Below are 21922 nucleotides of genomic sequence, written 5' to 3'. Positions count from 1 at the left end.
TGCCCAGCTAGTAAAAGATGTAAACACGCCCCGATGTATGCACATAATACACGCCCAGTTGTACTTTTACTTTTAAACACGCCCAGTTGGACTTTTGCAAGCCTCATTTGCATAAATACAAAAATGGTCATAACTTGGCCAAAAATGCTCGTTTTTAAAAAATAAAAACGTTACTGTAATCTACATTGCAGCGCCTATCTGCTCCAATAGCAGATAGGGGTTGCAAAATCTGGTGACAGAGCCTCTTTAAGTGGGAGGCGGAGGCGGGTTTTTTACCGGGTGGCTTGCCGCAGTTCCTTTGAGGCAGAGAAAGTGTTTTTCGTGGCATTATTTGCCCACAGTGCTCAATGGCTGCGGGCATAAAACACGGCGAAAATCCCCGCAAAAACAGAGGCAAGAAAGTGCAGGCAGGTCAAAATCTGCTTCGAAATTCCTGAAGGGATATTGAGGCAGATTTTTATCTGCCTGCAAAATACCATGTGTTAACTAGGCCTAAACATTTCTTCAAATATTTTAGTTTTCACACTGGCCATTAGAGCAGTCAAAATAGACTTTTATTTTTTTACTGTTGTTTTGCAGCTCACTTGTCAGTTTTGCTGTGTAGACTAGGAGAGAATGAGCAGAGTCAGCTCATTATGAGAGGGTATATAATTACAGCTGTATTGTACTACTGGTGGCCTAGATAAGGTCTTAATAATACAGTATAGTAACACTGTCCACACAGACAAGGCTCTGTAGTCATCTTCCCTGTAACTACCCATAACCCTGATGGAGGAGGCTATACTCAATAACTTCATGTAGACTGTATTAGTCTATTGACGTTTCTCTGACCATTAACTTCCATTCATTTCAGCTACCATAAAGCATACATACCCTGCTGCACATTCACAATACAGGAAGAAAGTGTGTCTCCAATATTGCCCCAGATATTTTTAAAAACATTACTAAATAAATAGCTAAAACATTAAAAAAAAAAAAAAAGTTTTGTCCAATTAATTCAATTAAAACTACCATTAATCTACACCACTACATGAAACTCTGCATTGTAACACTGCGCTCCTTCCTGTCTGTTCAGTACATTAATACTGACCCTGTGACTATAAACTATATGTTATGGGTGGTTTTGGATGCTCTGGAACAATCTAGCAATGTGTAATAGACAAATGTCAAATCTATTCTATTTTGGAGGTTTTACCCAATTTGATCACAAATAAAGTTTAACTTTCAAGCTATCATTCAGAATATATTTTTATAGGCAATTTCTCCATGCTCTAGGGAAAACACAGAGTTAGACGGTCGGATATGGATTGTAAAACAAGTTTATACAACAAGGACATGAGGAAAATGGTTATTGGAGTACATTCATCTTTTTATATTCTAGTTTTTTCAGCAATTTACGAAAATTTTACAAATTTGATTAGACATTGGACCATTGAGGTATAGGACTACAGCATTACAGTAAAGGGCAGCGGTAACATACAAAAATATCAAATCTATTTTACAATGTGATTGAATTAGTCCATCCTATAGAAAAAAAAACTTCTACAATGTAGACCAGGACAACTTTTTGGCAGTATTTTTGGGTAGAAAATTAACTACATGTACGCAAAATTGTTGGCCAAGAGAGAAAAATGTAACCTAAATATTATATAAATATGGGGCTCCAAAACACTAAAAATCTAATAGTTTCTCTAACAGTGGCGGACACACACACAGCAGAGGGCCCCGGCTCTCCAATAGTTCCCCATAGAGCACCCCCTATTCCTCTCGAACAATCCACCAGTATCTGTGAGCCATGAGATTCATTAGCTCAATCTCTTACATGACATCTAATAAACAGTAAATAGCAGTGGTCTCTCTTATCTACTGGGCCCCTGCACAGGTTACACATATGTTATGTTCGTTCCTGGCCACCTCAAAGCATGTTTTGTTATTTTTTTCCGTTTTTCCATCGTCACATTCAAAGTGCTATAACTTTTTTTTATTTTCCCGTCGACATGGCTGTATGAGGACTTGTTTTTTGCGGGATAAGTTGTGTTTTTCAATGGTGCCATTTTGGGGTATATAGAATTTTCTTTAACTTTTATTACTTTTTTTTTGGGGGGGGGATATAAAATACAGCAATTTAGCCATTGTTCTATGCACTGTAAATTTATGTCGTTCATCATGCAGCGTAAATATTATGCGCCCTTTATTTTATGGGTCGGTACGGTTACGGCGATACCAAACATGTATAGTTTTTATATGTTTTACTACTTTTGCAGAGTAGAAACACTTGCTTTCCAAGAGCCATAACTTTTATATTTTTCCGTCGATGTCGCCATATGAGTGCTTGTTTTTTGCGGGACTTTCTACCATTTAGGAGTACATTGGACTAATTGATTAACCTTTATTTTTTTTGGGGGGATAGCAATTTTGCCGTTTCTTTTTACATTTATTTTTTACGCCATTCACCTTGCGGTTATCGTAATAGGCATGTGGCCAGGGCAGGCCTGGGGGCATTTGTTATGCCCCTGGCTGCCATGGCAACACATCGGCGACCTCCCTCTGCAAACTGCTCAGATGCAGCAGTTGCAAATGACTGCGGCATCTGAGGTGTTAAACGGTCGCAGTCGAAAGAAACGCTGATCGCTACCGTTGGAGCAGGAGCCCGGCTGTCATCAGACAGCCGAGCACCCGCTCCAGCCCACATGGGGCACCCATTCAGGCGGCCGTGAAAAGACGTATCGGCAGTCATTAAGGGGTTAATCAGTGTGATTGTTGCAACTTTGTAATTACTTTTTATTAAACATGATTTTTACTTTTTGATATACAGCTGCTTTGTATCCTGTATACAGAGCAGCTGTATCTATCTCTGAGACCTGAACCTGTCCGGTCAGCGGGATTGACGGGTTCACTGATGAATTCATTGAAAGTGGTAGGGTCATTTGCCAATCTCCCAACCTTAGCTTTGCAAAAGTTTTAACAGTTGTGCATACACCACTAAGAATAGATGCCACGCTGTATTACTTTAAATTAACCCCATATATCGAGAAAAGGGGAACCAAAGAGATGTCACAATTAGTGCATTGGGAGGTGGGTGCACCCAGCACTGATTCAATTGGGGTTGACTTCTGCTAAATCATCGGCCCTGTTATGACTAAGCCCTATTATAATTTCAGTGCCTGGACCCATTGGCGAATCCTATAGTTCTCTGTGGACTAGTCAGATCCTGAGCAACCATAAAATCCCAAGAAAATTCCCTTCATTAAAATCACTAGTAATATCACATTGAATCACATTAAACAGTGTCTTGAAATTGGACTATATAAGTGCAGTGGCTGCTTTCTTCCAAAAACAGTGCCACACCTGTCAGCAGGTTGTGTGTGGTATTGCAGCTCAGCCTCATTCATTTCAATTGAGTTGAGCTGCAGTACCAGATACAACCAGCGGACAGGTGTGTTGAAGTTTCTGGAAGAAAGCCGCATGTTTTTTCTAATCCTAGACAACAGAGTAGAGATAGACCACAAAGAGTAACCCCTTGTGGGGACTTTCAGCAGGTGCTGAATTTATGTGTCTTATGTGAAACCTCTCAATCTGTCCAGTATGAGGGTATGTTGACACGCACTGTTTTCCGACGTAATTAGAGTATTTTACGCCTCGAATTATGCCTGAAAAAACTGCTCCATTACGCCTACAAACATCTGCCCATTGCTTGCAATGGGAATTACGATGTTTAGTTCCCACGAGCCTTTATTTTACGCGTCGCTATCAAAATACGGCGCCTAAAATGACAGCTCATCAAAAGAAGTGTCTTGGGACGTTTTTGGAGGCGTTTTTCATTGACTCCATTGAAAAACAGCTCCAAAAACGGCCATAAAAAAATGCAGCGAAAAACGTGAGTTGCTACAAAAACATCTGCGTATTTTCAAACTTTTTTGGTCACTACGTGTGAACATACCCTAATAAATAGTCCATAGAGACCCATGTGGTTGATTATTATTTATCTTTGGCCGTATTTAGAGGCAGCCAAATCAAACCATCGTCGTCAATGCTGGGTTTCCATTTTAACAATCCGTAAAATAGTGAATAAAACAGAACGGACAACTCGAGCCCCGCATGGAAAAATTCTCAGCCAAGTCTTGTATTAGAGAGAGATGGAGTAACACAAGGTACAACGCACTTTTCATGTGCGATCCTTACCGCTCAAAGACATACATTGTCCTTCCTTAACTAATGTCTAAACCCGACATATTCTGAGACCTAAGGAGCGAGATTAAACAAACATGTAAAACAATGTATACCTCCGACGCATGTCACCCGTAGACTCCCAAGTTAAAAAACGTATACGTTTAATAATATTTCTTACTGGAGGGCTAGGACGGATGCCTCTGACAGATTCAATGCGTCAGCCACCTGTTGCCTATAGATTCCTATGTCAAAAAATGTATAATTTAACGTATACGTTTTTTATTGAACTGGCTGTGGCGGATGCCATCCCTCGCATATAAACTCCGATATTAAAAAGCGTATACTTTTTTTTTTTTTTTTACTGAATGGAGTAAAATTGTATTAAATTGATATAATGACAAGTTGTATAACAGCGCAATTCAAGAAAAGTTAAGGTTGGGCACATCTGTACACTAGAAGTCGGCTATCATATAGGGCTAGTCCACACATAGCAGAATTGCTGCGTATTTTCCATCCGTAATTGCGGCTGGAAAATACGCAGCAGAATACAGTAGCAGCAATGTGGGTGAGATTTAGCAATTCTCATGCACACACTGCGTAAAAATTCCAAACAGAAATTGACCTAGGGCGCGTATTTTTTGGACTGAAGCACGTCAATTCCTGCTGCGGAGAGTGGACTGAACTGCTGCGTTTTTCAGAGAAGATGTCACCACCTCCCAGCATTGAGAAAAACGCATAAAAATACGCACCATTTTCTGCAGTAAAAACCGCAGGAAATGGTGCATTTTTTCCACAGCGGAACGTCTGCTAGTTTATGCGGAATTGCTGTAGAAATTTTCTGCAGCAATTCCGTTATGTGCGGACAAGCCCATAGTGTTTGTATGTACTCGCTACAATGTAATCTCTATGTACATGGTGGAAGCTCTGTGCTCCCCATATTGACTGTTACGGTATATTCACACGCTAGACTAAAAACGTCTGAAAATAACGGAGCTGTTTTTACGGCCGTTTTTGGAGCTGTTTTCAATAGAGTCTATGAAAAACAAACCGCTCCAAAAACATCCCAAGAAGTGACAAGCGCTTCTATTTCGCGTCCGTTTTTTTACGTGGCTGTTTTTAAGAAAAACGGCCCGTCGGAACAGAACGCCATTTTTCCCATTGAAATCAATGGGCAGATGTTTGGAGGCGTTCTGCTTCTGATTTTTCTGCCGTTTTTCGGGCGTTTACAGCCCGAAAAACGGCCGACAATAAGCCGTGTGAACATACCAGAACAGCATGGTTTCTACATTGTAGCAGCACTTGGCTATTATTTCCATGAGACGTTTTTCCCACCCCAACAAATGTGTCAACTGTTTGTTTGTTACCTTTTTTCTATACAGCTGTCAGTTTTCAGAAGCACACAGATATGTGAAAGCTAAACTCTGCCAAGAGCAGGAAAGATCTAAAATGTGACAGAGAAAAATAATGTGACCTAAGCAACGAAAACAAAAAAAACACGCTTCAAGTCTGTTCGGCTTTTTCTGGAAATAAAAGTATCAGAGTACGGGCTCAATAGAAAGTCTATGAGCCCGTACTCCGATTCATCGGCTTTCTGGAAAAAGCCGAACAGGAACAAAGCGGCTGAGCGCTCACACAAGCTCTTCTGCCGCTTCGTTTTAGCGATTGCTGGGGGTCTCCGTGCTCAGACTACCACCAATCAAAACCTCTGACATGTCACTATGACGTGTCAGAAGTTTGTGAAACGTTTAGTTACCCTTTACCCTTGGATTAAAGGTTGTAATCTACCATATTTTCATTAAAATGGTAAATTTCTGAGACATTTTGGAGGCACTCCTTGACAAAACAGGGGCAGGGCTCAAATGTCCCGTGATGTTGGATTCAATATTGGTAAGTATGTTGGCACTGCAGCCCAGGCACAACTCAGCCCTATTTATTTGAATTTGATTAAACACACATGGACGGCACTAGGTTGGATACTGCAGTGAAGGGACTCTTCAGTCAATCTATTCAGCTAACATTCTGCTTATCTGTGAGTGTGCCTGGGGTCGGATCCCCGCCACTCGCACATTGGTGGTCTGTTTTAATAGGCCATCAAAGTAACAACCTGGAAAACCCCTTTTATGCAACGCTAAATCTAGAAATGAATAATGAAAGTAAACCGGAAATAAACTTGCTCAGACTTTTAGTCTTTCTGCAAGATCTTCTGCATGTTCTTGACATAAACAGTCTTGTAGAAATTCTGCAGAGAACACAGGAGTTACTCTCCTGCTGATCTGTTCCATTTACAGCTGGGGAATGACTGAGGGGCTGGGTTTATTAATGGGGTGGGGCTTAATAATCTTTTGGTCCTACTGCAGACAGGGGGAGGCTCCTGTTGCAGCCAGTTGTCTTACAGAAAGATAGAGGAGGAGAAGGAGGAGAAGGAGAAGGAGGAGGAGGAGGAGAAGGAGGGAGAAATAGCTGAGCTACTGGGTCACACATAAAGGATTTATTTATATATCTTTCAGTTTTAATTGTAACATGAGACAAAATAGGATCAAAGGAAAGTTGCAGATGAAGGGAAAAAGTGTTTTGAATTTTTTTTATCTCTTTATGCATTTTCTATGTTTAGTGTTACATTAAACTCGCTATAGATGTTAGATTTTTGTTGGTGGTTCTTAGCAATTGTGACAGGATCCAGGGGTGTAACCATAATGCCCCTTGCTGAGTCCCATCAGTGATCTGTGGAAAGATAGGACATGTCCTATCTTTCCATGGATCGGAGAATCGGGTCAGTTTCCACAAACCCAATTCACCTGCTAAAGAGAATGGGCCCATGAAGACTATCGGGTTCCACTCGGATGCCATTAAAAATGGCCGGAGTTGCACATCGGTCGTGTGCAACTGGCATAAGGGTTGCAGTGGTAGCAGTTGCAACTTGGCCCCTCTGCTGCATAAAAAGACACTAGTATTATAAATTACAGCTTGTAGTGGGGGGGGACCTGTTCCAGATTTTGCATTGGGGCCCAGGAGCTTAACGTTAGTTACACCTCTAACATGATCCATCTACATTTACTGAGTTTGAGTCTGGTAGACCTTCTAGATCCCAGCTATGCTAATGATATACCATGCAAGTTCGGTTAAGGCCAAGGCTATGGTCATCATTACTGACCCACCGGCCTCTTAACAAGTAATCCAGGGTTGCACCAATCAGCATACAGAGTAAAGCAAATCATTCCAGAAAGTAGGATCCCTGGCCATTCCCAACGGGATTTGTAAAAACCAAGAGAGGGATGCAGAAATCCGAAAGTAAATAAGCCGATTTCCCTGCTGACAGATAATTGGGAAATATTTATAGCATTTTTCCCCTTCATTTCAAGTACAGACTTCTAAAGTAGTTGAACAAAATAGCTTGCCATAAAAAAGATAATTTAATTTGCCGAAATGAAGCAATCTTCTTTTATTAATGATGGCGGTGCTGGAATATGAATCGTAATTCTTCTTTTTTCTCTCCGGTGCGGTAGGATAAGAAGGTATGGCTCCTTTATCAATAATTACTTGTACAAATAATTGCTCGGAAGTCACAACAGATCTGTTATTCTTCTCATTGCACGCCTCCTAAGCTGTCCGTGTAGCTGTCATCGTTAGCCGTCTCCCATCCAGCGACAAGAGCATTGACAACATGTTATATTCTACATTGATTTTACAGTTAAGGACTTGATGGTGATATATAGGGATTTTAAGAATTCAGCTGAGAGGCTGACTTTTGCCTTTTATCATTCCATTAAAATTTTATAACCATCTTTTTCATGTCATCTGAGCCATGAATTCTTACTTTAGAAAGTGATAGCTACAGCTGTGAACATAACTTTTCTCTTGTTCAAAGCTTCTCATTGTATTAGCCAACTACCCCAATTACAGGCGCTACTTGTGTTTTACATAATTGTGATGACCCTTTTGACACCCTATACCATGCGTCCGGATTGCTGACTGTAGCTGTAGACTGGAGAGCTGCACAGAGTAAATATAACGCTGTAGCGTATACAATATAAGAATAATGAATAGTTCTAGACTCCGGATAATAATAAAAAAACCGGTGGCCCGCAGGTGAAAAAAGAGATTCAAACAGTCAGACGATTTGAGTCAGACCAGATTTATTAAAAATCGTGCGTTTTTTAATCAATTAGGTGCAGTTCTCGCCAATCACTCTCTCCAATTTCATTGGTGGAAAATACGCCATTATTAATAAATATGGGTCTATATCTTTTCTATAGGAAACCTAGGCCTGTACCTATTGCAGCCAGCAATGGCAGGAGTATTTTTATATGCTATTTGATTCTAATAAACCACAATACAAAGGGATTTGTAAGACAATTTAGTTGCACAGTTTTATTAAATATTTGACCTCTATCCCTTTGTCCAAAAAAAAAAAAAAGGAAAGGGAGAGCTCCCATGTAATAGGGGTGGCCTCACAACTTGATCAGGCCCTGCATAGTGTCCACCCTCTGTAACAGCCCCCTCCCCCCGTAAGGCCAAGTTCACACTGAGTTTTTTGCAGGCAGAAAATTCTGCCTTGGAAAATCAGCTCCGTTTTTTTTTTAAGTGGTTTTGCACCCCACGCGTTTTTTTGCAGCGGTTTTTTTAGGCGTTTCTTTACCTTTCTTCAACAGGCAAAGGACAGAAACCGCAAGCGTTTTTTCAAAATTTAATTTGCGGCTGTTTTTCCATCTCCCGTTGATTTCAATGGTGTTTTTGAGGCGTAATGTTGCTTTTTTTCCCCGTGAGCGTTTGTTTCCGCTCGCGGGAAAAAAACAACTCCACCACCCATTGAAATCAATAGGAGGCATTTTCGGCCATTTTTTGGCACGGTTTCCGACTCGGTTTCCGTATCAAAAAACGCGTAAAAAAACTTAGTGTGAACAAGGCCTAACCCTACCCAAGAGCCACAACCAGTGCATTTCTAGTAGGTACTGGAGGATCATAGGGAAACTTGTTTACAAAAAATTTGCGATGGGTGTTGTTAAATAATACCTCCCCATAACTTAGTACCCTATTTATACTGTGTGACTAGATATTTTTAGGGCACTACTCTCATATTCCATACTTCTTGTTCTGCATGTAAGAATATTAGCAAATATACATGTGCGGGTTTGGGCTCCAAAGACATTTGCATGCCGGCGTAGAATCTACAACAAATTTCCATCATGCGCATCATGTCCTCCATCCATTGGGCAGCGTACCGCAGTTCAGAGCAGTCCTAGAATAACATTTGATTTCTAGAACTACTACACCAATACTTCACTGCATTTAATAAATTATCTACCGCAGTGATCGGCAACCTGTGGCTCTCCACTTGTCATAAAACTAGAACTTTAGCCCATGGCTGTCATGGTATGCTAGGAGTTGTAGTGTCCCAATAACTGGCGAGCCACAGTTTGCAGACCACAAATCTAGAGTATAAAATATACAATGGTTTTCCTTGTAAACCCCAAATTAATTTGTGTATATTTTGAAAGTAGCCCCATTCCCATTCCCCTTCCCCATAGGTGGTATGGAATTAAATAGGGATTCATGTTACAAGGCAACTGCCATATAAACAAATAAGGGAGGGGAAACGGGTCTATGGGTCACTGGACACCCCTCATGTTGAAAGGATGTGGTGACGAACAATCAATATTTGGGTGGGGGAGGGGCTGTCATCTCTTATTTGTTTTATTAGATAAATAACTACAGAAATATTCTGTTTTATTCAGTATTGGTTTATTCAGTTTTAGCACTGCAAGTCCTCATCATTGCCCGTCATCCTGCCGGTCCCCGAGGAAGGTCACACTGTGACCAAAAGTCATAAGGAAACCTTTATTCGAAGCGCGCGGCCCCATTCTGTATTATATGTGCGCTATATATAATACCCATTCCCAAATTCTCCATTTGACATATTTTGTTACATTTTAAACCCTTGACATTTGAAGCTTAGAAAAACGAAAGCTGTTTTAAACAATTACGAAATGCAAGTATATCTATTTTTTAAGATATATAATAAAATCTATTGCTCTCAGACACACACACACACCGCGCAAAAGCAAAAAGAAAAAATTCACATAAATGTCAAAACTTGCTCCGGGCAAAAAAATGAAGGCGATACTATTTGCCGGATCTGCTGTAGCAATTTTGACTTATCAGGATGTGGTTTATAAGAATGCTAAATGTCCTCGAATTACAGCTGTTCCGCTGATCAGTGATTGAGGCAGACTGGTGTTATTGCACCGTGTTCTTGCTTGTACCTAGAGAGCAGTAAAGCTTCGATATAATAAAAGGCACCTGCATTTAAAATGAAATTTCAATTGAAAAACTTAACAGCCCTTCAAATTGCAGAATTTAACGCAGCCCAGTAAAGCTTAAATAACACTTTCCCTCCACCGACTGAGGCTTTTGCATTCAAGGTGACTTGATTGTGTCGCGTGGTGAAATTATTTACAATTAAGCCGTCTCTCTGGGGGGCCCCCGGAGAGTATTTGCTATTGCACAACACCTAGGTAGGCATATGGTCGCTCTTTTTCAGTATTCATCCAAGCTCTTGAACCTTTATGGTAATTGAATCTGTTAGAGTGCTGAGTGGAAGAGGCATAAAAACCTGTTAACCCAAAGGTCAGATCTGTGCATTGTTTATTTATCAGTGGGTAAAAGAGCTAAATCGGCAGCTTCTGTCACAGTCACAATAAAAAATCACCTACGATATTAACAGGGAGTAGATAAATTGCTAAACATGGATTAGAATTACAAATAGTAAAAATGGAGCTTCGGCGGATACAATGTATCAACGAAAACTATCATAAAAATAAAATATATGCATATGTTTGCAAGCTTTATAGCATACGGTTGGGATGTTATTGTTTGGGATGCATAAACCATTCTGATCTTGGATGATTAGTGTCTTATGATTGGTTAAAACCTAAATCCACTGCAGTAAATACAGTTTAATTCGTATTATATACTTCCTAGTGTATTCTGCAGGCTGCAGCAATTCAAGTTGCTTAGCAACAACTGGGCTTCCTGTCTGGGTGACTACCACTAAAGTACATGTAACTATGGTAATAAAGTGGTCACAGGAAGTTCAGCTGCACAAAGGACTGCCTCTCCATGTTACACAGACTTGTTATAGGTCAGTGTTTCTCAACTCCAGTCAGTGCTCTTGTTTTCATGGTCATGTTTTCAGGATTTTCTTAGTAATTCACAGATGATTTATGGATTATTGTCAGTGTATCAGGAATCACCACAGGTCTTTTCTCTACGGGATATCCTTGAATCATAATCCGTTGGAGGTACTTAAGGACTGGGTTTGGAAAACTGATCTAGATCACTCAAATACATAGTTAAAAGTAGAAGATTACAGAAAGAAATTAGAATGAATAAAGTTTTCAGAAAATAAAACAAGTCTAAAATGAAAAAGTGCCGGGATAAGAGGAAATGTGCGATCTGTGTATTGAGATGGAAGTTTAGAGGAGATATAGTTGACAGAGATAGGACTTGAAGGGATAGTCCTATCGTAGACAATGTCTGATAGGTGCGGGTCCCACCTCTGGGACCCACACTAATCTCCAGAACAAGTGTTACCCAACCCCTGATCCCCTGTCCCACCTAAGGCAGCTGTGCAGCTTTCTTTATTCATTACTTTCAGAGTTCTAGAAGTTTGTTTTTTTTTGGGTGTTGTATATCGGAAATATTCTTCCCTAAAAGCATTGTTCTATAACACAGTATCCGGTGGAGCATGGCACAATTTTTTTTCTCAGATTTTTACAGAATTGAACAATAAAAAAAATACTGTGTTTCTCCGTATGAAATTCAGCCCTAATACTGCTGTGTGCATAAGGCCATAGGAGTTCTATAACAAGCCAAGGGGTTACTGCCCCCCTGCCCCTGTGTCCTTGGGGCAATGCCCTCACGACAAAATGGTCAGTTCAAAATTGTTTCACCAAAAATGAATTTCCCACCTCTTAAACATACAGTAAGCTCATTTCAAAATAATAATGTAATGTGTGTGTATTTTTATTTTCAACAGAACCAGGATCCATTGACCCACCTCGTCTCTCCCATGTCAAATCAAGATCTATAACTATTACTTGGCAGCAACCAACAAAACCCAATGGAATAATAACCCATTATAACATTTACCAGTTTGGAAGCCTAGAGATAACTGTTCCAGCGAACACATCAAGTCACACCTTCCATGACTTAACTCCTTACACAAGTTACATCTATCAGCTGGAGGGATGCACATCTGCCGGGTGTTCACTGTCAAAGGAGTCAAATGTCATAGAAACCCTTCCAGATGCACCAAGCGATGTTCTACCACCAGATCTCCATTCTGATAACCCCACATCTGTGTTGATAAGATGGAAACCTCCGCTCCACCCAAATGGTTTAATAGAAAGCTTCAGTATTGAACGAAGGCTCAAAGGCACCGAACAGGTAGATATTATAGTGACAGTGCCTGGGAATCACCAAATGCAGTATACAGATCAAGCAAGTGACCTTAACCCATGGAAGACATATGAATACAGAATGGTCGCTACAACCGTTAATGGCGGAACAAACTACAGTGACTGGGTGGAAGTCACAACAAGACCATCAAGACCGGTGGGAGTACAGCCACCAGAAGTGACTATTTTAGGTCCGTATACAGCAAAGGTATGTTTCAATGAGATACGCAAGTAAACCACTGTTGATAAATGATGTATAGCAATGTCTGTAGTGACTATGTTACAGCTACAACAATTGTTTAATAGCTCAGAGCGCTACATGATAACCAAACAAGTGGCGAACCAGCCCACGTAGCGAAAGAACTAATTTTATTGGTAGATCTGAATAATTTAATACATCATTAACTCATCGTAAACCCGTGAAATATCTTCTACACTAACTGAATGTCCTGTAAGACATGGGAATGTTGTCTAATCCAATTACAGACCCACAGATCCCAAATGCAGTGGCAATGCATTTCTATAGGGCCATGCATGTGGGGTCTGCATAACAAAAAGTTGCAACGTGGTCCATTAGATGCCATATATTGGACCACGTTTTCCTCTAGAAGGTATTCAGTGGTTTGATGGGAATACTTGATATGGTGGTCCATACAGAACTATGCAGTTTCCATATTGCACACAATTTTACGGACCGATATGCACACATTAGTGTGCATGAGACCTAATACCTTTGCGTTATAAACTAGGTTGGCCTGTTCAGTGCAGTCAATACAAATGTGTGAAGTTTTTGTACCTGTTACATTAGAGTAAATGCCCTCTGGGAATACTTTTTTTTTACTGTCATCAATGGCTCCCTAGACAGAAAATATAAAAATGGATAATCTCCCTGTGTGAGATAGTCCTTAAATTGACCATAGTTATCTCACCAGACTTCCCCGTTAAGGGGATTATCAGGAACATACATAAGATAGGCGATCAATGTGTGATCCGTAGGGGTCTGATCGCTACATTCACCAGAATGGAAGTGCCACAGCGCCCTCTGGAGGGCCATGGACTCTTTAATGTTCATACACAGTGGCTTGTCTGTCTGGTACCGCAGCTCATCTGCATTTACTTGAAGGGGGCTGAGAGAGCCGTGAGCCCTTCGTTCGGCTGATCGGTGGCGATTCCAACCGTTTACACATTGCTAGTCTATCCTAAGAATAGACCATCGATGTATGTTCTTGGAAAACCCCCTTTTAGCACGTGCAGTTCCACCCTATGGTAATGTTTCTCTATGGAAAGAGGGACATAAGCAGCTAGAAGTCCCATCTGCCACCAGTTATTCCCATTTTAATCGTGTAAAACGTTTTCAAGAAAACAGACATTTTCTTTGAGTCATCGTACGCATTTGTTTATTGATAAAGTTCTGTTTGGAGTCCAATGGGAATAAAGAGTAAATGATTGATTAACTATAATAGACTCCATCATCTGTCCTCAATCATACTAAAAAAGCCTTAAAGTTATATTAAAAAGGAAGCGAGGCTTCCAGGACTACCTAAGAAGTTTTCAATTATTTCTAGAATTCATATGGGATCGAGCTCTGGAGGGCTGGATAACTACTATTGTTTTGGCTTGCATACAAACTTCATTCAAGGGAAATTAGTGTAACCAAACAAGAGGGATTTTTGTAGCTTTGAAGCGTCTTTTGTGTAAACACACACATGCTTCTGTGAATATAGTCTTGTACATATGCCAAATGTATTGCTACACTGGTTTGATCAGCTGAACACAAAGCGCGGCGTATTTCTACCAGTGCGAGAGGTTCAGCCTGTGAAGCTTTTTATGATTTTACCATTTAATACAAAATAGACCAAATGCAAATTATATATCAAAGCACAGAAAAGTGATTTAGAAACTTTTTGTTTTAATCACAGATGGTTAGTGTGTAATGTGTTCTTAATGTTTCCTGGAAATAAATAAAGTTACCAAATTAGATCCCCCTTGTGAGAATAATCCCCATCACTCTTGAGTTCCTTTTTCGTCATAACAGAATTTGTCCAGTATTCATTCATATTTACAAAAATGACCGATCGGGAGAGATTGCACATACGATGGTTTGATGTACAGAAATCTAAAATGGCTGTGGACGGAGCCTTTATTTATAGCTTCATGCTTTCACTTAACACACAATAACCAATCAGATGATGCCAAGTACATATAGGTATACACCCAAAAATACTTCCATATAAGGTAATGATTTTCTTCCTAATATATATGAATCCTGGTACTCATCAGTTTGGAATGCCAGATGATGTCATCTTTACCCTATCTTAGATGATAGGGAATACATTCATTTAAGAGAAGATTAAAAACATATCTAATACATATCTCAAACAATATAATGCAGTTATTTTGATAATATTAATACAATATAAATCTAACAGGTATTAGATTTATCACTCTGACACCCTCATTAAGGCTCCTTTTCTGCACCAATTACCTAAAAATCAAATTTTTCTTATGGGTGGTTGAGTTGTTTTTTTCGTTTTTTTGATCATTTCTGTGATAGAAATCAGTTCTACGTGCACTCTTTCAGCTGGGATCATGCAAGTTGTTGGGCAGTGTTAAAACAGAGGGTAGGTATTTGGCAGAGCTGCAGTGTAAAGCATGGTAGAGAGAGAAAGAGGTAGGATGGGAGCACCTAATAGAGAGGATTTGTCACTCTCACCGCAAAAGACTGCTTATGTTCTCTTACCATTACCCTTCTCATTATGTCTTTACTGCTCTCTATTTTATTTATATCAAATGATAGTGGTTATCGGAGACAGATTATAGGGAGGGAAAAAGGGGCAATTACCCAAAAACCCCAAGTACCCACATCCCTCAAGTACTTTCCAGACACTCCCAGCAGCCGAATATATAACTTATGACTTTCTCTTTGTTTTGAGCTTTGATGCCCCATCTGTCTGCAACCAGAAAAAAATCCTGTGGTCAAGCGTTATCCCGAAAGTAGATATCACGGGACATATAGGCTGCTGGCAATTATTTTATGTCAATTAGAGGGGTTATCCAGGCTCGGGGCTGTTTTTTATACTGATGACCTATCCACAGTATATGATCAGTGGGAGTCCAACACACGTACCCCATACCAATCAGCTGCTTCGGCTGCCTCCAGTTACCGGAAAGCTATGCAGTGGTCAGTGCCGGAAGCAGATGGCTTCGGTCACATTATAGCGGCCGCGCTGCAGTACTGCAGCTCTGCTCCTATTCACATGAATAGGAGCAGAACTGCAGTGACCCAGCATGGACTCTATACTGTGACCGGAGCCATCTGCTTCCGACACTGACCACTGCATAGCTTTCTGCAGCCAAAACAGCTGATCGTTGCAGGGTCCAGGTCATCAGTATAAAAAACAGCCCCGAGCCTGGAAAATCCCTTTAAGCCATTACACTGTTACTGAGGAGGAGGCCCTTGTAAGGGTGGTCAACACCATTTGTGTGCTTACCTGTCTGGAGTAGGGAGTTCAGCTCCCGAGCGCAGAGCAGGGTGTTGCCATGGCATCGGCGGCTGGGTCGGCTGTCATGCGCTCGCACATGCACCGGAAGAGGAGTGAAGCCTCCAGGAGGAGGACGGAAGTGGCGCGCGACCCGGAAGTGTTCAGAAGGGCGCCAAGAGCGGGGAGAAGACAGAAGCGGCGGAAGAAAGAAGAAGCTGAGAGATGAGTGTGTGTGCGGGTGTGAGGAGGAAGCAAAGATGGCAGCCTCGGAGAGGGGAAAAAAGGGAGAGACAGAGCAGAAAGAGACGACCTTTGCCAGACGAGTTGTCCAAGGAAGAGGCCGCAGTGAGTACCCAACCCCCCCCAAACTAGCAGCCGTCACCACTATCCGCCCAACAGCCATCAGCACAAGCCGCCCGGCAGTCAGCAGAACTAGCCGCCCAGCAGCCAGCAGCATTAGCCCCCCAGCAGCCAGCAGCACTAGCCACCCAGCAGCACTAGCCGCCCAGCAGCACTAGCCAGCCAGCAGCTGTGCGGAGGTCCAGCCGTGCGGAGGTCCAGCCGTGCAGAGGTCCAGCCGTGCAGGGGCCCAGCCTTGCAGAGGTCCAGCCGTTCAGTGGTGCAGCAGCCAGACCTTGGACACAGCCCCAAGGATGAGGGAGATGACGCTAAGGAGCACAGGTACTGGATTTGTTTTTCCCTAATCGAGGACAAGGAAGCGTGACTCCCGTAGTCGCGACAGTGGACCAGAGACTTTTCCACACGGAGGTGATGGAACAGACATTGAGCTGCGCACTTCAACGTCCCAATCTTCCGCCTGTGGTTACCTCCTTGCCGTGTTCCGGCGCCCAGTTATGAGGACGTTTGTTATCTGAAGTTAAATGTTTTAACCACGGAAGAAGAGATCCGATTCGCCACAGTAAACAACAGTTAACCCAACTGCAGTGTCTTATCTATTGCCCACCACAGCACCCACCTACACCCTTACCAAATAGTTTTTTCCATCGACTTTAAATGAAATGTATCATCAGAAAATGACATATTATTCAAATCAGGTCTCTCTAATACACATATTTTGTAAAAAAAATAAAAATATATATTTTTTTTGTGTGACTATTCACATAAAGAAAATCCTTACATTTTGCGGTTTTCACACTGGCCACTAGAGCAGTCACGATAAGCTGATATTTCCTGTTCTCATTAGAGAGTGGACCAGTTAATGACAGGCCTAGATAGAGGTAGAATAGCAACACTATACACTATATACGTACACCGGCTCCCCATCATTTCCTGAAGAATGTAAAAATCTATTTCTCTGTTAATTGACTTCTTTTCAGCTGCCATAAAGTGCACACTCCCTGCTGCACTGACTACACAGGAAGTACACCAACGAAGCGTGTGTCTCTAATATGGCCGCCCACCAGGGAATGTTTTACAAATAAAATAATAGCTACAAGATTTAAAAAATATATATATATTGCATTATTTATCATCTATACACTATACATAAATCTAATTAATGAAACTAAAATTAAATACATGACAAATTCCTTTCAATCCGATCCTGTGGTGATTTAGTTAGTCAAGGATTATGCCTATGGGCCTTTATCGTATGTCAACTGGATATGCTATAAAAAAAAATTTGGTGGGGGTTCGACCACTTTATAGTTCGGAAGAAAATTCCAGGCAAAATTCCATTAACAGTAATATTTAAATGCAGGTTTAGCTAAATAGTTTGAGAATTGGGGTTCAAGGGGTTCTCCGGACATTTTATATTGTTGGCCCATCTTTCGGACAGGTCATCAATATCAGATCGGTGAGGGTCTGCCTTCTAAGGATAGGCCATCGATATAAAATATCTAAAGAGCCCAAAAGCCAACCCCTCTGCCACAACACAAATGATGGGGTTCATCATTGGACCTACTTTCTGTGCTGATGCAGTAACCTCTCTAATGCAAACTTAGGGGCCCAGGGCCCTTAGGGGGAGTTCACACAGAGTTTTTTTTACCCGGAAACCGCGTCTGGAAAACGTGCCAAAAAACTTCCGAAAACGACTCCCATTGATTTCAATGGAAGGCGGAGGCGTTTTTTTTTCTGCAAGTGGTAAAACTGCTCATGGGAAAAAGAAGCGGCATGCCCTATCTTCGGGAAGAAAAAGAGAAAGCGTTTTCCGCGTAGTTTTTTGCCCGCGGCGCTCAATGGTTGCGGGCAAAAAAACTTTGCAAAAATGCGGCAAACGGTGTGCAGGCAGGTCAAAATCTGATGGAATTTTGAGGCAGGTTTTTCTGCCTGCAAAAAAACTCTGTGTGAACTGGGCCTAATAATCCACTCTGCATAGTGGAAAGCATAGTGGATCTTCCAGCATATAGTGAGGGAAATAAACCACAATAAATCCATGTAAACCTTTTTTGACAATCGTAGATCTATCTAAAGGCAAATCTACTCATACATAAAACGACCAGCCAAGGAGACATCAAAACCTAGAATATTGATAGCAATTCAGACCATAGAGAATTTTTCAAATCTGACAACTTCTGTCTCCAGATCTACAGTTTTGATTTATTTTATGCCATTACTATATAAGAAATTTAGTCTCAAAGAAAACCTGTCCCTATTACAGACCTATCAAAATAAAGACATCATTGTGATACGCTAATAGAGTTTACACCCACTAGACAGCCCCTTAAAGTGCAAATAGAGGAGCGGCATTGAAAAAACTCCAGCAAAGGTCTGTGTCACATAGAAGGTCCTGACGCTGAGCAGCATCAGGACGTTGTATACAACACATCACACAACAACCAGCGTCAGAACGTTGTGTGTGTTGCGTCACATATAACGCCTGGACGCTGCCTGGCATCAGTACCTTGTGTGCACCATGGCCTGATGTTGGTGTCGGAGGCCATCCGAAGGGGAGAAGTGGAGCAATGAGGTGACTCCATATTTTAAAAAAAATATTTTATTTATTTTATTATATTTTCATGGCTGGGACCAGTACGGGGCCCGACATGTGGCCTGCCTGCAACCTGGAACGCCCTTGGCCACGAAGTTAACGTTACTGCTGTAAATGATAGTAAATTTGTCTGGCCCGCCCCTTTAACTAAGCTTTATTTAAGTCTTCGTAAATTGACCAAAAGTTGCAATTTTTCCTGCAAAATGCGACTTTTGAGCCATTTGCGACTTTCCTACGCAAAAAAAAACTGGTGTAGAAAAGATAATAAATCGCCTCATAGACCGTATATGTCATAAGATCTTTTTCAGAGCTGCTGACTGGCTGGGGGGGAACCATGTGACTCCACAGAAACAGGAAGTGTTATATTTTAGCCCCCTTGTTTAGCTCTTTTGGGGGACTGTTTAGTGGATGCAGTTACACTCACTAGTATGTTTCTATCCGCTGTCACATTGATGATATAATTTACATAGGTCTGTTATAGTGACTCAATTAAAACAATTGCCAAAGATTCCCAGATCCTTAGATCTGCGCCACACATAGTCTTTGGGCCTCATTTATCTTAACTACCATAACAGTAAAACTGTCTTTGAAGCCCATAGCAACCAATCAAAGCTCAGCTTTCATTTTTTTAAACTGCTGAAGGAAAATGAAAGCTGAGCTCTGATTGGTTGCTATGGGCAACAAAGACAGTTTTGATAAATGAGGCCCAGTTTCTGTTTTATGTATTTACACATCCTGTACAGTACCAACACTAAAGCTATAGACCTGCCTCATGCATTTAATGGCACCTATTAAATCCAAAATTACGTCTTCAGCTTTTAGTAGTGAAGGTCATCAATTCCGACATCTGATTAATTTCGTACACAAAAATACTTGTTATTATTGTAAATTTAGTGCAGAGCATTACAGCACCCATTTTGTCACATTATTAGCCCTGTATCTGAATACCCCGGCCAAGGCATACTGGCTCATGGGCATCCCCCTGGCACTCATCACCCGGGGCACATCCCACACTAGCTTCCTCCTACCTTTGCCCATGTCTGGCCTAATTCTAACATTCTCTTGACAGGTCCAGGGCTGCATAGAGCACCCTTTGGGCTTTAGGCACCCTGGTAATGAAAAGGGGTATCCCAAAAATGGTCTGCTTTATTAATATCTAATGACATGCATTACACATCAGTTACCTAAGACCACTTAAAAGTACACTAAACCTTGTAGATGGCCATACACATTAGATGAATGTTGGCCAAACCCGCCGATACCAGCTAACATATATATGGCGATGTCCCACCTCTCTCGACGGCAAATGTTGGGGTTGATTAGGATCGGGCTGTTGGATTTCAACATGCCCAAGCCTTTTGTTTGTAAGGAGATAAGCCACTGCCAGAAGAGTCTGGTAGCGACTTTCTCCCCTCTCGGCCGAGCCCAGCGTGCATGGGTTTAAGAGGAATAATGAGCTATCTCAAATGTACAACCAGATTAAAGGTGTTGTCCACATCTGAACAACTTATGACCTATCCACCATATAGGTCATCAGTATATCATCGGTGTTGGTCTGACACCCGGACCCCGCACCTCTAAGCCGCTCCGGCTGCCTCTGTGCACCAGATGTTATGGCCCATTATGCTATATATGGAGCCGGAAGCAGTTGGCTCCGTACATAGCATAGCGGCCGTGCTGCCGAACTTCAGCTCTGCTCCTATTCACTTGAATACTGCAGCTCGGGTGCTATTCAGTGGCCGGAGCCAATGTATGTCCGGAAGCATGTACGTCTGGAGAGCGGAGGCAGCCGGAGCGGCTTAATGGTGCGGGGTATGGGTGTCGGGCCCCCACAGATCATGTATTGATTACCTATCCGGTGGACAACGCCTTTGTCTTGCTTATTTCTGTTTACTGTGCAGTTGCATGTTACTGTATCTATTGGTTCCTGGGAGAAGCCATTTCGGGATGCAGAGAGGCTGACTATAGTAATTCTAAAATAGATTAGTGACCATCAATTTTGAAAATTCCAGCTCCCCATGACCACTCAGAGAACCCCAAAAACATTCATATACATATGTTTAAATGACAGTAGCAGCTCTTACAATAAGCTCAACACAAATTGAATAAATACTTTAATATTTTTGTCAAAAAATGTTTTATCTACTTTCTTGATCCAACATAAATGAAAACTCAACTCAAAAACAGCTAACAAAAATTAGAAAATTAAAACCAAAGGGCATAAATATAACTGCCTGATGATATCAATTAATAGCTGAAAAGCAAATCAAAGAAATTATTTAATTAGATATCCTTATTGACCTCACTAAATACAAGAGCTTGCCCCTCCCCCTCACTGGAATAAAACATCAACTCCGAATCCAACTGGCAACAAAATGGTTAAAAGCAAGCAAAACCCTTAGACAGGGGTAATGCAAATATAAAAAGCTGCAAAAGTAAAAAGATAATGATCTCAATGATTTTAAAAGCTGCTTTCATTATTACAAAAATCAATGAAAAGGCACTAAAACCGAACTCCACGTGTTTCATGCCATCATTAGAACTTCATCAAAAGCTTTATTGAAAAGGTAGGCACCAGTCCAGATATATAAAGATAGTAAAACACTTGGGGGAAACACATTAAATTCACATACATCGATCATCATAGAATACTTGAGTTCTATAAAGAAAAGTGGCCCAAATTCAGACAGAATAAAGAGGGATATTCCAAAAACATTATTTATTTATTAGTCATTTTATATTGTTCTTATATATTTACCATTATTTCTATGTAGCCATTATATGAATCAGTCCCTGTTCCAATTGGGGTGCACTTTTCCGTTTCACAAACCTTCTAGAACTGGTTTCATAAAAAGCTAAATTGG

At 41.2% G+C, this 21922-nt stretch overlaps 1 protein-coding gene across 1 annotated transcript in view; it reads left to right on the top strand.

Moving 5' to 3' along the window:
• Positions 1-21922, top strand: part of USH2A (usherin) — a 593484-nt gene that overhangs the window by 354507 nt on the left and 217055 nt on the right. Inside the window, exon 40 of the mRNA XM_075863335.1 lies at positions 12206-12834. Coding sequence (XP_075719450.1) covers positions 12206-12834 — 629 coding nt within the window. The remainder of the gene's footprint in view (positions 1-12205; positions 12835-21922) is intronic.

The sequence above is a fragment of the Rhinoderma darwinii genome, chromosome 4, assembly GCF_050947455.1.
Source record: "Rhinoderma darwinii isolate aRhiDar2 chromosome 4, aRhiDar2.hap1, whole genome shotgun sequence".
NCBI lineage: Eukaryota > Metazoa > Chordata > Amphibia > Anura > Rhinodermatidae > Rhinoderma > Rhinoderma darwinii.
Note: the sequence above shows the minus strand (reverse complement) of the source record. Positions and strands in the feature narration are given on the sequence as shown.